At 42.0% G+C, this 15,699-nt stretch overlaps 1 protein-coding gene across 2 annotated transcripts in view; it reads right to left on the bottom strand.

The window, feature by feature from the left end:
• Positions 1-11,833: 11,833 nt before the first annotated feature.
• Positions 11,834-15,699, bottom strand: part of MINDY4 (MINDY lysine 48 deubiquitinase 4) — a 79,357-nt gene continuing 75,491 nt past the window's right edge. For both annotated transcript variants that reach the window (XM_074573996.1, XM_074573997.1), the window contains exon 18: positions 11,834-13,042. In XM_074573996.1, coding sequence (XP_074430097.1) covers positions 12,994-13,042 — 49 coding nt within the window. In that variant the 3' untranslated portion in view covers positions 11,834-12,993. The remainder of the gene's footprint in view (positions 13,043-15,699) is intronic.

Consider the following 15,699-nt stretch of genomic DNA (forward strand, 5'->3'; position numbering starts at 1 on the left):
TGTCTTTCATGAGAAGATGAAAAAGCAAATTTCCTTCACTCAGTTTGCTCCATTTTTCATATACAATGGAAAACAGATTAGCTCTGCAGTAAACAAAATGCAATTTTACTTAAACCTGAAGGAACATTCGTTTTTAAACATAGCAACGACTACAAGAAACATGATAGCCATGGTTTTGGCACAGAAACTGGTAAAATCTTGTGGATAACTATCACTTTCCCTACCTGCATGGTTTGTTTCTCCATTTTTTCTCTCTTTTCACACTAAAAATTTTTGTATGATTTGCAGAGACTTAGCACAACAACTGTGCATGCGTGTAAGAGCCTGCCTAGGAAACTATGATCAAGATGTTCATTAGACATTTAGCTTGTTCATTCAAAAACGAAGTCCTTTATTTTCAAAATCCTTAGCAATAAACTGAAAAGCACAAACCACAGATGAGTAAACAGCAGGTAACCACAACTAAGCATAAAAAATTTCTGAACATGAAGAACAGAAGAGTAGATGTGCAATTACTGTAAGACCATGGCCAGTGGCTTCACTTTGGATTTTGATCACGGATTAAAGTTATCCATGATAGAAATTGGATATGTTTAGATGTTGAATCTTTTCTGGTAAGGAGAATCTTTTTGTATTACACGCCATTAAAAAGCACAGCAAAACAGAAGCCGGTATTAGCCAGAGTTTCACTGGGGTGCCATGGAGTTAAGAATCAATAATAAAATTCTAGTTCAGGCACCTGACATTTAATTTTGGATTTGTGATTAATATTGGATGCAAGGCACAACATACTGGTATGGCATTTCATAACAGTTCACCTTTATTATAGAAAGGATGCTAGGAAATATTAAATCAGAAACCCATTGGTCCTTTGTACAGAAGTCAGATCCGTAGAGACATGGAGAAAAAAATCATCCAAATTGTTTAATAAGCAAGAAGTAAGAGAGACAAGCTCATGGAAGGGAAAATTTGAAACCTTCTCAGAAGAAGAGTGGTGAGCATGTGACTTTCACATATGCCTACAGTGAAATGAAGGACAAAAGGAGATTTCCCCCAGTTGCTGAACTCAACACACTATGTCCTACAACCCCTTTCAGGAACTTTGGTTGATGGAGGAACAAGATCCCATCCCATAGATTCAGAGCACAGAAAGGCCTCAGAGGGTTGCAGGTGTCCAGTAGTGCTGTTAAAATCCCCAAAAAGTATCAACTTCAAAATTATTTCCTTTTTTTAATAGCTTAAAATCTGTACACAAAAGTTTGGTCTCTCTCTTATTGGCTTATGTCACATTATGTGATTAAAAGCTAATCGCCATAAACACCAAGGTTCAGTGAGGATCAGATGGACAACAACTGGGGAGACCACAGGTCAGGACAATGGATGGTAGAGGCAGTTGGGCCCAAGAGCCCAGTGGATGCAAGGCTGCCATAGCTCCACGTCCCTTGGCTCAGCCAGCTGTGAGGTTTGGCATGGGTTCCCCACAGGCGGGTACACACATTCACAATCTCTCCAGTAGCTGCTCCAGACCTACAGACCCTCCAGTAGCCAACTTGATGACCCTCTGGTGCCTCCAGTATTTGGCCCCAGGGCCATGTTCTCTCCCACACCCAGGTCCTGGATCTCTTGCCCTTCTCACCAGCTAGTCTGGTTTGAAGTTCACTAACAAATTAGGTAATCCCAAGTGCACAACCACCTGTGCAGAGGACTGTGGTTCCTTAGGGAAACACTCACATACCCTGATCTCTCCAGTTCCTGGCCCCACAGACACATGAGCCCTGCGAGCCACAGCCCCTTCTCTGGCTGCTGGCATTCGGACCTCATACACACACGTGCATGCAGCATTGGGACCCCCTCACCCAGGAAAATGTTTGGAAATGGAGTTTAATAAGGAGACAGGACAGAATGAGCTGAGCAAGCACAGAGCATGGCCAGCCCTCATTTATACGTCTGACTGCTTTTATCCCCTTATCCCTCTGTTTTCCCACATTTGCTTCTCCCCAAGCCACATTGATTGGTCCTTCCCCCAAACATCCTATAATAAGCCTCACACACTCTCATAATTCCTTTAAAAACATCCCGCAATAAGTTTTACACAATCCTCCAATGCTCCTCTCTTGCATCCCTCTATGAGTCCTGTTCCTGTGAAGGCAGTGAACCCCACAGCTTTCAAGGCCACCTGGGAAGCATTCCTTTGGCCAAGCCAAGCCAGGCCAAGCCAAGCCAAGCCAAGCCAAGCCAGGCTGTCCCAGTGGGTGTCAGCCCTGACCATGGGCTGATCATCCTCCCTGGGTAGCCCCAGGACCAACAGAGTCAGAGTATTCATTCCATTGGCACTAATGTTATTAGGGTTCCTCCACCTATTGTGGTTCCTCAGCTCCTTGATGCACCTTTGTGTTTATGGTGATTAGCTCTTAATTACATATGCTAATGGATTAGGGAAGCATCCTGCCTGCTGCCCAGTTTATTGCTCTTCTGGTCAGCCCTGGCATGGCACCTAGCACGATTTGCCCACCCACTGATCCAAAAATATCATGCTCTGCTGCTTCCCATTTCCCAGGCTGCATCAAGTTCCCAAGGTCTGGGGAACCCTGTCTGGCCAACGTCTCATTGTGTGCTCTTCCTTTCAGCCACCCTATATCAATCACCAGCTTCTCCTCACCCACATCTGTGAAGGTTATGAGATCCTATAAAACTCTTCCTGACTGTAAGCTGTAAGCTTCTGTCTCATTTGTTATTGTGTGCCTTTCCCTTTGGCTCCTTCCCTCCAATTAAGACACTACTCTTTCCTCGGGGTTTCCTTTTCATTCGCTTTGAGTCAAAGATGTGTGATGCCTGCAACTCTGCCCCATTCATGTTCCCACTCAAAACTTCTTTTCCCTGGAGGACTCACCAAATCAGCTGATGAAACATCTTCTCCACCCCAATGCAAGATATAAAGGCAAGAATTAAGAGATTGGTGAAAAGCAGCAGTAACTCTGCTTTATCAAGCAGATATTCTAGACTTTGCAGATTGGTTTTAAAGCAAAGTCAGTTTTGAAGCAGGGTCCATAGGAAACATTTTCCCTTTCACAAACCCGGTAACAAATATGTGGGTACATAATCTCTTCCTTCCAGACTCATGCCAGCAGCCACAGAATCTGCGCGACCCCTCTGCTTCCCCCAGGACCGACCACAACAGGGACAAGGCAAAGAAAGATCTCCACCTCCCAGAGATGTGTATCATTAAATTCAGCAGCACCCCAATATATATTCCCCAAAACTAATACTTTGAAGACCCCAATAAGAACAGATTGTTCAGTTTCTTTCTGTTTTACCAGCCGTTGTAGGGCATGCTTTCTCCGTACCCTTTGATGCTTTACTAGAGCAGGGACGATGCTCTGAAGGTGTGTCAATGGTACAACTCAAGTGAAGTCAAAGGATTTACGCAGTCTGAAGACCCGGCCCTACATTTCACCTTGGCCTTTCCAGCATGCTGATTTAATTTAACCCAAGGCCAGGAATTAAAATAAAAAACAACAATTCATGCCTGGTTACATTTGTGCTTGTGACCTACGCCTGTCCGAACAGGAGTTGGACAGGACAAAGCACAATGCACTTCCTTGCTTTTATTGCTTTCATTCACTTCATGTCATGCCAAAGAAGGTTGATTTAGGAAGTTCTAGTAATTAACTGCTGATGTTTTTGACTGCTGTTCCCAAGAGACTTACAATGACTTGTAATGGTTGTTCTGTAGGAAACTCTTTCTGGAACGATTGTAGATAACTTATATTCTCTGTTTGGCTTTACTTCTACTTGATTATTTTTTTAAGCAAGGAACATAATTTTTCCTTTAAGCAAAAGTCACCTGTTCCCTGTGTCCTGGAAATCCCATAAATCACCCTTCTCCTCTCAGGCCATACTGACATTTTGCTGCCAGAATCCACAAAACAAAGAGGCTTCCTAATTCAGTTACACATTAGAGATATGCAAAGTGGACAAAACAAGCAAGGAGGGAGTAAAAATCAATGCTCTTTTTCTACCATAAGTTATGGAGTGCCTTTCATTGCTCCTAACAGTTGAGAAAACTCACAAGGAGGAAGCACGGGAGCAATGTGTATTCGGAAAGCACAAGTTGTTAGAAGAAATTAAACCTGGGCTGGTGCAAAAGGAGGAGGCTCAAACAGCTCCTACCCTGGTCTCATGGATGTTTAGTCTCTCACTCTTCAGGACGCTTCCCTGTATTTTTTACTCACCGTTCTGCTAAAAATTAGAGGCTGCCTTAGCACCATTGCATAAAACCTAAAAAATTCCACCCAAAACTAAAAGAAATGTATTAATTTTCATTCTAGTTCCTCTTTCTGTGCCCTCTGCTACTCATGCACACATGTATCTCTCAAAGCATACGGCATGCAGCCGCGAGATACTTATTTTCTCTCTTGGGTGACTAAACAGTTGGGTATTCATAGCTATATTTCATACTGCAAACAAAAAAAAAAAAGCCTGATTTTCAGATTTTTCACCTACTATATCCGTCTGCTACTGACGTTGAAAACTCCTGAAAAATAATACCAATGAAAGCAGAGCAGATTCTAGTGTGTGTATTCTATTTGCCAGGTTTGCAAACTGGAATCATAACTTTAATAAAACCCGATTGTTTCTTACAGGACTGACTTGACCAAGAGCGACTCAGGAAGGATATTGTGCGTGATAGGAATCCAGCCCTAAGAAGGATGTCAGTCATAATAAAACTGTGCTGTATTGAAGTGCTCGTAAAAGAGCAGCTTTCTTCACACGCCATTGCAAAGCATTACTCATTTGTCACACTATCTAGGGCTGATATTTACCAGCCGCAATTTGCTATTGTGATCCTTTTCCCTTTTACTTCTATTAACCAGACGCAAACAACATATGACAGCAGATTTGAAATCATATCAACAATATATTACAGCCACTTAAAAACAGGAATACGAAGATGTATCATAGGCAATAAGACATAAAGACAAAAACAGTGAACCTTCTTCTCAGCCAAAATTTAATAGCGTGGAAGACAGTTATCTTCCATATGAGATAAATAAAAATATGGAACACACTGAAAACAGTATTTAGCTGATTTGCACTTTGCATGTGTTTGGCCTTTAGTATGTTTTTCTCCAGAAGAGGTATTTAAAAGACGGGCAGACGTGGTGCTGAGGGACATGGTTTAGTGGTGGATTTGGCAGTGTTCGGTTAATGGTTGGACTCAATGAACTTAAAGGTCCCCTCCAACCTAGACGATTCTATGATTCTATGACTTAATAAAGCAAATTAAGTGTAGGCCTAAAACTGTATCACAAAGAATAAAAAAACCTGAATAAAACAAAAATCAGTGATTCCTGTCCTGTACCTCTAGAGTAAAATGACTTGTAGCCTCTTTCGTGTTCAATGCTGAAGGTGGATTTTTTCTTTTTACTTGGGTTACCAAAATGAATTTACTGTTGCACCTTCCACCCCCACTTACGATGACGCCTTTTTAATGTTTAGGTTTTAATCCCTACCAAAACTTCAGTAACGTGACCCATGTCACACGCACAGGTGACTGAGTGGTTACTCGGCAGCTGCGATCTTCAGCTGGGGATTTAACACCCCCTTGGAAATACCCGTGCGGAAACCCGGACGTCCCCAGGGGAACTGTGCCACCCAGATCCGCACAGGTGGAGACTGTGGGCCACTCCCTTCCCTTAGCCAGGAGCTAGATTTTTCCACGCTCCCTGCAGCAATGATCCAGAATTCAAGGTCTGGAGACCTTGGCTCGTATCCACACCACTTACCAACCCAAGTACATCTCAGCAAAAGGTATGTTTGCGGAATGTAACTTTTAACCTGATATTCTTTGTGCATTGTACAGAGAGGAGCTGAACAGTTTTATTCTTTCTTTTTTGGTTACACATTCTTTGCTGGTGTTTTGTCAATTAATAAATATTTGCTGAATTCCAGTGCACAGGGTATTTTTACAAATGCCCAGAATATTTCTTAGATTAATTTGGAAGTCCTTGCCAAATGATAAGATAATGATAAGAAAATAAGCAGAACCCACACACAAGGTACAGATATCTTGGGTGCTTTATCAGGATTTAGGATTGTGACATGGTCCTAGTGCTTTTACGCAAGAAATCCATGCTTACAAAAAATCTCACGTCTAGGACACCTTCCAGGCCTCGACTCTGATATGCCTCCTGTGCGCCCCAGTGAGCAACCAAATTTTATCAGCAGCACCTTCTTCAAACGCTGGCAAATTCCTGCTGCTCATTCCTGTGATTTCTTTCACAAGTATACACTTCTCTAGCTCACAGGTGGAAGATGTGAAGTGGAAGACAGGGGTAAGAATGGTGCAGAAGCTAGGAGGACTCTCTAACCCATCTTCTCATTCACTTGTTTTGTCAAATACGTGGGTCTGTAAACACATCCTCCTTCTTTTCTGACTTTGTCATTCGCACACAACGGGATTTGTTTGAAGCAGTCATCCCAGCCTCCCCGCAGTCAGTATAATCAGTGGAGATCCAGCCAGCAGCCGGCGGGGAAGTGAAAAATGCTTAAGTAGGCACCGAAAAGAGGTCAGGTGGCTCAAGTCAAATTGTGCCTATTACTCACCCCTGGCTGTAAAGATAGACCTGGGTCACTGGTTTACATGGAGATACCTACCCTGTAGACACCACTGACTAGATAGATGGATCCTGCCTGAGGTTCGCAGACGAGACTAAACTTCCTACAGCAGGAGGCCACCTGAGCAGAAGAACTATTGCCGAGACTAGTTGACAATGTTGGAAGTTTTTGGTTTGGGATGACCACTTTCAAACACACCAAAGACCTTTATTTTGAGATTGTGTATGCTCACTACTTTCCAGTGCCTTTTGGTTCATCAAGTTAATTGTGTTACAAACATCTCCCAGTAAGCGGTGCAGGGACTAGGTGCAAAAATGAAATGTGTGGCATCTGAACGAATTAGCCTTGTTGCATCTCAGCCAATTAGCCTCCAAAAAAGAATGAGTTCTTACAAGTTCATCTTCAGAGCCTTATTAATGTCACATTGCTGCTTCCAGGTTTATTATCTCTGAGTGTCTGAATCTAGTCTCTGCGCAGGTCCACCTCATCTCAGACTGTCTACAGCCAACTAGTTATACTCTTATTTTTTCAAAAATGCTCTCAGGTTTCTCAAATGTGCCTTTAAAAAGGAGGCACCCAGATCTGTGAGTTGCTATAAGACATTTTAACCTGTGCAGAGCGAGGACATGCGAGGTAAAGCATGCTGTGAACAACAAGTAATGTGTACGGTGCCATGGAAACCACACACTAGCTGACCCTCACCTAGGTGCCAAGAGCTAGAGGTCAAAGAAATAGCGCTCCAGTTCAAGGCTCTGACAAAAATCTCAATGTCTCCATTCTTCTGAATAGTAAGCGGTTGTACCTTTAGCACAACTTCCATGAAGTGTCAACTGTTGCGGTTTAGCATAATTCCTTCAAGAAAAAAAGGAAAATAAAAAAACCCACCGCAGAAGAAACTTGAAATCTCGGACTACTGATAAATATTTATCTTAGAAAAAGGTCACTTTGCATACTTGAGAGGGTTTTTCTTTTTAAAAATCGGTGCTTGCCTCCATGTTGATATAGTCAACAACTATTGTTAATGAGGGACGGCACAAAAAATAGGTTGCTTTCCACTCTAACAACAATCCCTCTCCACCCTGGTTGAAATGACAAATAAAAATATCTGATTGAAAATGCCCTTTTTCCTTCTCTAGTTTTATAAACAAAGCTCCTAAGGAGAAACTGCTTCCTCATTTCAGAGCAAATGTTGAATTTATTATCTTTAGCCAATGAAAACAAATAAATGAAGAGTGCTAGTATATACAAAGTGTTCTTAATGGGATGAGTTTTCCTTAGGTTATGCAGCAGACTGGGCCCTGGATCATACGGACATGCAGGAGCAATCATTTTCTCTCCATGAAGAAACCTCCCCGTTTCCTGCATGATCTTATGGATGAACAGTGAAAGAAAACAACGTACATCAGTCATAAGGCTTTGGTGCTTGTTTCCTAAGTTTTATGTATCTACAAACATGAACTGAAGAGATAAATTATTACAAGACAAACTTTGTTGTGGGTTTAACTTTTTGTCACCTACTCCACCATAACTGTCCATACACCAGGAGTGGTCAATGTGAAATAATTCAGGGCAGTTTCCTCCACAGTAAACTTACTCTGGGACAGGAAAATGAAACACAGTTTCCAAAATAATGTAAATCTATATTTTGTACAACATTACGGTTTTGTAATCACACCCCAAATCACATAGGCACTCTGAAGAACTGACTATTTTACTTCTTCAAAATACTGGTACCAACATTTTCAGAAACAAAGAGTGATTTGAGGTCCTTGTGGTGTAATGGAGCTCTGAACCACCATCCGACAATCGTGCCTTCTTCAAGTACTTCAACAATTGAATCTTTAGACCTCCTCCTAAACCACTTAGCACTTCTGAAAAGCTTGGCTTACGGCTGTGTCATTTTTCCAAGCTCTTCAGCTTTCCTCGGATTTTTAAAGTGACCATTTCCTGCCATTTCACATTAGCCCATTAGATATATTGGGAACAGAACCAGACAGACATCTGCCTCTGAAAAGCGAAGACTTGAAAACAACGGTCTCAAGTTGACAATTTTGCTCTGCCGGGGAACAAAACACAGAGTGACAGCAGAGACACATTCATGATAGTAAATCAGCATATCTCAAAGTCTTCCCAAATTTGACTAGTATAATAAGGGAAGATATGTAGGAAAACAAACACCAGGAGCTTCATTAAATTAAGTCTGAATTTAGAATCATAGAATTTTACCTGCAATGATGAATTTTTCCCAAGTGGTTGCTGCTATAATAATAAAACAGTTTTTTCTGCTGTAGAGTAGACCTGCAGATGGATAAGAAACCTACTTGGTGTGTGCATGTACCCATCCTGCCCAGACTCCCAGTAAAACTCTGCAACGTGAGTGCCTCTCCCCTGATTTCCGTCAGGACGATGCGATTCACATCAGACTAAACAACGACAAGGAATGAGATCTTTGCAGTTTTCAATACGGCTTGGGTAGGCTTCAAGCAGGACATGGTGGACGCGTGTACATGGAGTCAGAGAGGACCTCACCCTTTAAACTAGCTTCAGACTGCTTGGCTGAAGCACCTGTAGCTGCCTTGGGGTAACACCACCGAGGTCAGTGTGGGCTACTTCATCCCACTCCCACCGCACCGCGGTTCTGCTCGCAGAAGAGGAGGCTTAACTTTTCGTTATTCTTCCCCTTACCTGATGAGGTCCATGAAACATTTATAATATAATCTCCCAGATTAATTTACACTAGTAAATGAATTATTAAAAAAAAAAAAAAAAAAAAAAGAGGAGGAAATCTGAGCTGCTACTATTACCATAGGTTTAAATGTTTTATTTGCACGGGACATTCTGTACAAGACAAAGTTAAATATACATTTTGTACAAAGGTGACATATATGACACCTTACCAAAATAGTACTTCTGCTTAGATCTACATACACAACATGCCATCTCTGCTGTTAGCTAAGGGGTAGATTTTCAGCACAGGGTTTATTTTTTATATCATGTAAGAAAAGAGAATGATTTTAAGACATACATGCAGACCAAGTGCTAAATGCCACCGGTGTATTTTAATGCTCAATTATCAAATGTTTGCTGCTTTGTTCATTTCAGGAAGTCGCATTCATTGGGCAATGAAAAAGAAAAGAAGAAACAATGAAGAGGAAAACATAATTTAAAAAAATAGATGCATGCTGCTGGAAGAGGATATGATTCTGCACAGTCCTGTGCGAAGGTTTTTGCATTGCCGTATAACACTTTGCATTGCCTTGTCTGATTGACTCAAAAAGCCCCGTTACGTCTTAAGGGAAATCACTTCTAGTACTTTATACTGAACAAAAATAGGCAAGTCTTCTTGTTGATGCAGACAGTGGCCGAGGTAACGCTCTGGCATTTTTCTGCAGCAGAATTAGATCTAAATGGATGTTCTGGTTGTATGTCTCCTCCTTATGCAAGGATGCCCTACCAAACCTCAAGAGACATCTCTCTTGCCTAGTAAGGCCACTTCCACTGAACCCTGGTGAAGGAAAATACTGCTTTCAGGCTCCAGGAGCAAGGGTGGTGGAAGGACCTGAGCAATGCTGAGATTCTCAGTGCTCCAGCTTGGTGGAATACCCTACACAGGTGGTGGTTTGGTGAACTGGTCCAAGTACTTTATTTCTGCCTTTGCAAGTGAGGGCACAGATGAATCTGCAGTCAGTTCACCTTAAATAAGATAACAGGTGGACAGTGGACTTTGCAGAACAAATACATGTAGGCACATCACAGATAATGGGTAAAAAAGTTCTGTCTCACTGAGGTTCTGTTGTCATAGAAATTAAGTTTCAACAAAAGTACTCTCCATAACCAGTGATGAAGGAGTCTCAAAGTTCTTTGCAGCCTGTTTTAGAGAGAGGGTCAGAGTTCAGCCTCTCCTCATCTTCATTTACCCTCCAAGATAAACCATAAAACACAATCTATTTCCAAGACCTATTCAATAATCTATACTCTTTCTTATATCCTGAAAAAATTCTAATATCTTCATGGGTGAAATCCATTTGGGACAATCCTCTTGGGCTCCCTTTATACTCATCTTCTCAACCCACAGTCTGGGGCACAGTTCTTCTCATCCTAAAGCAAATATACATCACACCCTGATATTACCCTCCTCAACAGAAAACAGCTCCTCTGAACACGTCTGCACCGTAGATATCTGTATTTTAGTCAGATGAAATCTGGCCTGTCACAAGGCAGCTCCCTCCTTCCCCAGATGAACACTTATCTTTGCTGCTCTTTTATCAGGGGGTGGAAGGTTATCTCCAAACTGACATACTTTAAAGCAGTGCTTTAAAGTAAATGGTGTAGGTTTACTAGACTGAAAAATCCAGAAAGGAATTTTTTGTTAAACCTGGTTCCAAAAACCTTCCTCCATTTCTCATATCCACACTATTTTCTGTCCAAATGCCTTCTGCAAAAAGTCTTATTTTACATTATAGATGCCCTGTGAGGTAGGTGGGAAAATCAAACTGTATTTGCTTCACGAAACAAAGCGTGGACTACAGTTCATAGAAATTTCAAGAGGAACAAAGGCTTTGGATCTGGGGGGACCTTTGGATGCTTGGGATCTCCCACTGCCAGAAGCACCAAAGCTCACACCGAGCTCCTCCTGGGAAACTGCAGTGTTTGAAGCGTGGATGACGAGTGTATCTTAAAAGGCAGTATACTGAGTCCACCTATAGCTGTACAGTACAAACATATTCCTTTTCACGCAAAGACAAAAGAGTTTGCCAAAGGCCACGTAACATCCCTGTAGCAGAGCTCAAATCTGATGCCTCCAAGGCTGAATGGGAGATCTTAATCTCACAAAGTTTAAAGAAATTTGCCTATCTATCTGATCTAAACCAAACAAATTACATTACACTGAATTAAATAAAATTAAAATGACTGAAACTCTGAGATGCTTTAGTGCATATAGTTTGATGTGAATGGGAAGCAAAGAGGGAGACAGATGTTCATTCAAAGACTATCTAAACCTTCCTGGTACTCCATTGTGGCTTATATTCAGGTTGGTTTCCAAATCTAGCTCAAGTGCTAATTCCCTGAGATTTGTGTTTGCACAGTCAGATTGGTATCTCCACACTAAACACAGCAGGACATTGAATTTTTGTTGGAAACTGATTTTGGAAATAGCAACTAGTTTATCAGGACTCAGCGGAGTTTGCATACTGACTAGGAAGAAGGTGATAAATACCAGAAAGTAAAAGTTCTTTATTAAATAAAGTCTCATGAAATACTCACTCTCAAGAGAGAGGAATAATTCTTGAAATACCATTTATCTGCCTTTTTTCCAAGGCATTTTTTCCAACCTTCAGTTCAGTAACTTGTTCCAATTTTGGTAAATTGTTGTCAAAATATGTCACTTAAAGAATTCATTTCAGAGTACAAACTGCTGCTTCGATACCTCGTGATACATCTCCACAATACATCATTCCAGTACATGGACTTTATTTAATCATGAAAAGCGGTATCTATCACAGATAGGCACCATTTAAATTTCAAACCTAACAGCTCTTCTGTTTTCTTGAAGAAGCCAACCACAGGTCTTATCTATTACTCTGGTGTACATAAACATAGTGTATAAGTAGTTACAATGGTATAAATGTAAAGATACTGAAACAGATTTCTCTCATCCAGAAAGAAAAATGAGCTACATCAGTGTGAGGCACCCAGTGTGAGGCACCAGTGGCACCCAGTATAAGGAACATACTAGTACTATTTTTATTCTGGTAACACAAAACCATAAGGACTGCAAGGACTGCAAATGTTATGACACTACAAGAACTTTGTATAGGTCAGGCTTTATCTGAAAAGCCCATATGGTTACCAATCTGTTTAGCGCAAAACGAGACTTACTAATATCGGGTAAAGAAGTGAATATTTGTTTCTTGGATGATATTTTATACTTGCACTGGAGTTTTGTAGGGGAAGAACTAGGCAGTACAGAGAAGGCATGTACAGTGTCAGAAATCTGGGTTCAGCATCTTTCATCTGATGCTTTGAAACAATTGCAGGATACAGAGTGGGTCCAGAAAAAGACCTCAAGGGGACGTTGACGACTTCACTGCTTCATCTGTAACCTTGAGTTGGTGGTGGAAACTCAGTCTGCTCTCAGAAGCTGTATGTTAAAGGCAGTTACAAGGAATTTACGTAAGTGTTGTTTATATTATAAGCAAAATATCTGAAGCACAAGGTGATTGAGGTGAAACTCTTCCAGCCTGCAAACCATGTCATTCTTCCTCATCGTAAACTGCACAACTCTTGTCCTATTTCCTGTATTGGTGGGAATAAGAATGTGCTAATTCAGTCATTTCCTTTTTGTCTTTACAAATAAAGTGCAGGTCAGGTCAGTCACAAGATTGGTTCTGTGCCATTCCAGTCAATGACAGCTCCTTGCCACCTAGAAATGAAAGTGACCATTTTACATCCTCAGTTAACCAGGTCATTGGAAAGATAACCCAACACCCCTCAACCACCCAAAGAACCTTAGAGAGACTAGGATGGACTCATCTGGGGGACTCACATCTTCTCAAAGGGAAAGGAACGGAACTGAGGTACTTGCGCCCCCTAATTTTAGGTGCCCAATTTGGAGGTCAGTCTCCTTACCCTTCCTCCAGTCCCTTCGAGGCAACAGAGAGTCCTCAGAAGCAGCTGACTCAGAACAAGCACCTTTGTGTTGTAAAGACTGCAGGGAATCCCCAAAATAGGGAATTAACCCTATATAACCAGAATGCTCAGTCGCAGCTGTTACTAGGCAATTTGCACACTCCTAAACAGGCAGGCCTTTGAATAGGAACTCTGTGACTCTGAGACTGAATCACTTCATTTAGCATTTATCTTTGCTCCTGAGCTTTGTTCCTTCGAAATATTCAATGGCTCGCTTTAACGGCAATGTTTTGCTCCTCCTGTGCTGAGGTTTTGTTTTTTCTCTGCCCTCGTTCTTTCTTCAGCATAACACTAAAGATGTATACTGAGAACAATGTTCCCAAGTGAGTCCACACACATGTGCACAAAACCCTTCCACATTTTTAATTCATGTTTTTAATTCCTGGCTGTGTACTGGCTGCTACTGCTCAGCTGCCCACTCCAGGAATGTGACCAACACTGAATGCAAAGAAGGTATCGATCCTGCATTTGCCACCAAATGTGTCTTCGAATCAAGGCAGATGACAAAGATCTGGACCAAGACCTGGAGAGGGTGCAGCAAAGGGCTACCAAGATGATGAGGGGACTGGAACACCTCTCTTACGAAGAAAGACTGAGGGACTTGGGTCTTTTCAGTCTGGAAAAAAGACGACTGAGGGGGGACCTTATCAACACTTCTAAATACTTAAAGGGTGGGTGTCAGGAGGATGGGGCCAGGCTCTTTTCAGTGGTGCCGGGGGACAGGACAAGAGGTAAGGGGCACAAACTTGAGCATAGGAAGTTCCACCTAAACATGAGAAGGAACTTCTTTACTGTGAGGGTGGCAGAGCCCTGGCACAGGCTGCCCAGAGAGGTGGTGGAGTCTCCATCTCTGGAGACATTCCAAACCCGCCTGGACATGTTCCTGTGCCACCTGCTCTGGGTGACCCTGCTCTGGCAGGGGGTTGGACTAGATGATCTCCAGAGGTCCCTTCCAACCCTATGATTCTATGACTCTATGACGTGGTGAAATCAGGATGATGCTCTCCAGTGACCTCAGTGGGCCGAAGTGAGTCAACTTACTGTACAGTCAGAGTCATTCACTGCCTGAATTGCACCCTTGTCGGTGGCATTCCTCACGTTTGCAAGTTCATGGCCCACATCTTCTGAGAACTAAGCTATTTCATTTCCAGTGTAAACTATTTATATCTGTTTTCAAAATCAGTCTCAGAATGCATGTGCACTGTAGTAAGACATTGGTGAGGGGGAGGAGACAGCAATTAGTTGCCCGAGTGCCACATTCTTTCTGTCACCGAGGAAATAATGTGTCAGCAAAGGTACGGCAGCTCAGTCCTTTTGCTGAGCAAGTCAATTAAGTGTAAAACAAAACCAAAATCTGAATTCATGCAGCATTCAGCACAAAGGAAGTGACTATCTGAGGGCTGTTGTGAAATTTTTCCTTCTTTTTTTATTTTGCTGAGAAAATAAAAATTAAAAAAATTGCAGAAAGACCGTCCTCATTCCAGAGCTTAGTAGGAATACACAAAAGTATATACACATTATGTACACATAGACTTAGTAGGAATACACAACAGCCTCACATCTTAAGCTAAAAGCAGAATATGTTCTAGATGGGGATATTCGACTGAGTCCAGCACTCACCTGTGGTGACAGCTGTCCCTGCCAGAGGTTCAGAATATCACCCCCAAAACAACCAAATGAAAGTGGGAGGGACAATCGCCACCTTCTGTCCCCGTTGGAATTTTCAAGTGATGCCATCAGATCATCCCTTAGCTTTGTGTAGTCTTGCCAAGGCACGACCGGGGTGATTAAAGCTTCGAGAGGGATCCACAGAGACCCCACAGAGGCCAAAAGACACCGAATGAAATCTGCTCTGAGCTACACTCGACTCTGAAAATACTACCATGTGCCGATAGCTTTTTTGCTGTTACAGCTTAAGATGTTGCTAAGTGCTATGCAGTGAGGAACTGGCCTTTTTTACAAAGGGCTTTCAATAAAGAGCTTAAACAAAAAATGATACTTTGAAGCAAGACTCGAGGTAACTTTGATAACAAGCCCTGTCTCCTGTGTTTATTTTCAAACCATGTTTGCTGAGCTGTTTGTAGACCGAAACAGTCTTCGGCTGTTTGTTCCTATGGAGACGGATTCAAAACTTTTCTCACCTATTGAATGTGCACAAGAATAGGTGTCAAACAGTGAGGAACATCACTCACAGGTGCTGAACAAGTCTTGTCTTCACAGACAGAAACGAAACTGTCCGGACAATGCAGCATGACCATTTCCCCAAACTATCCTGCCACAATGTAATTCAGATGTGATCCAGATTCTAGCTGCTGATTCAATTATAATTTATCAGATTAGCAACATGAAAACTAAATTTGACCCATCTGGTTCAACTATAACCTCACCCAA

This window comes from Larus michahellis, chromosome 2 (assembly GCF_964199755.1).
Source record: "Larus michahellis chromosome 2, bLarMic1.1, whole genome shotgun sequence".
Lineage (NCBI taxonomy): Eukaryota > Metazoa > Chordata > Aves > Charadriiformes > Laridae > Larus > Larus michahellis.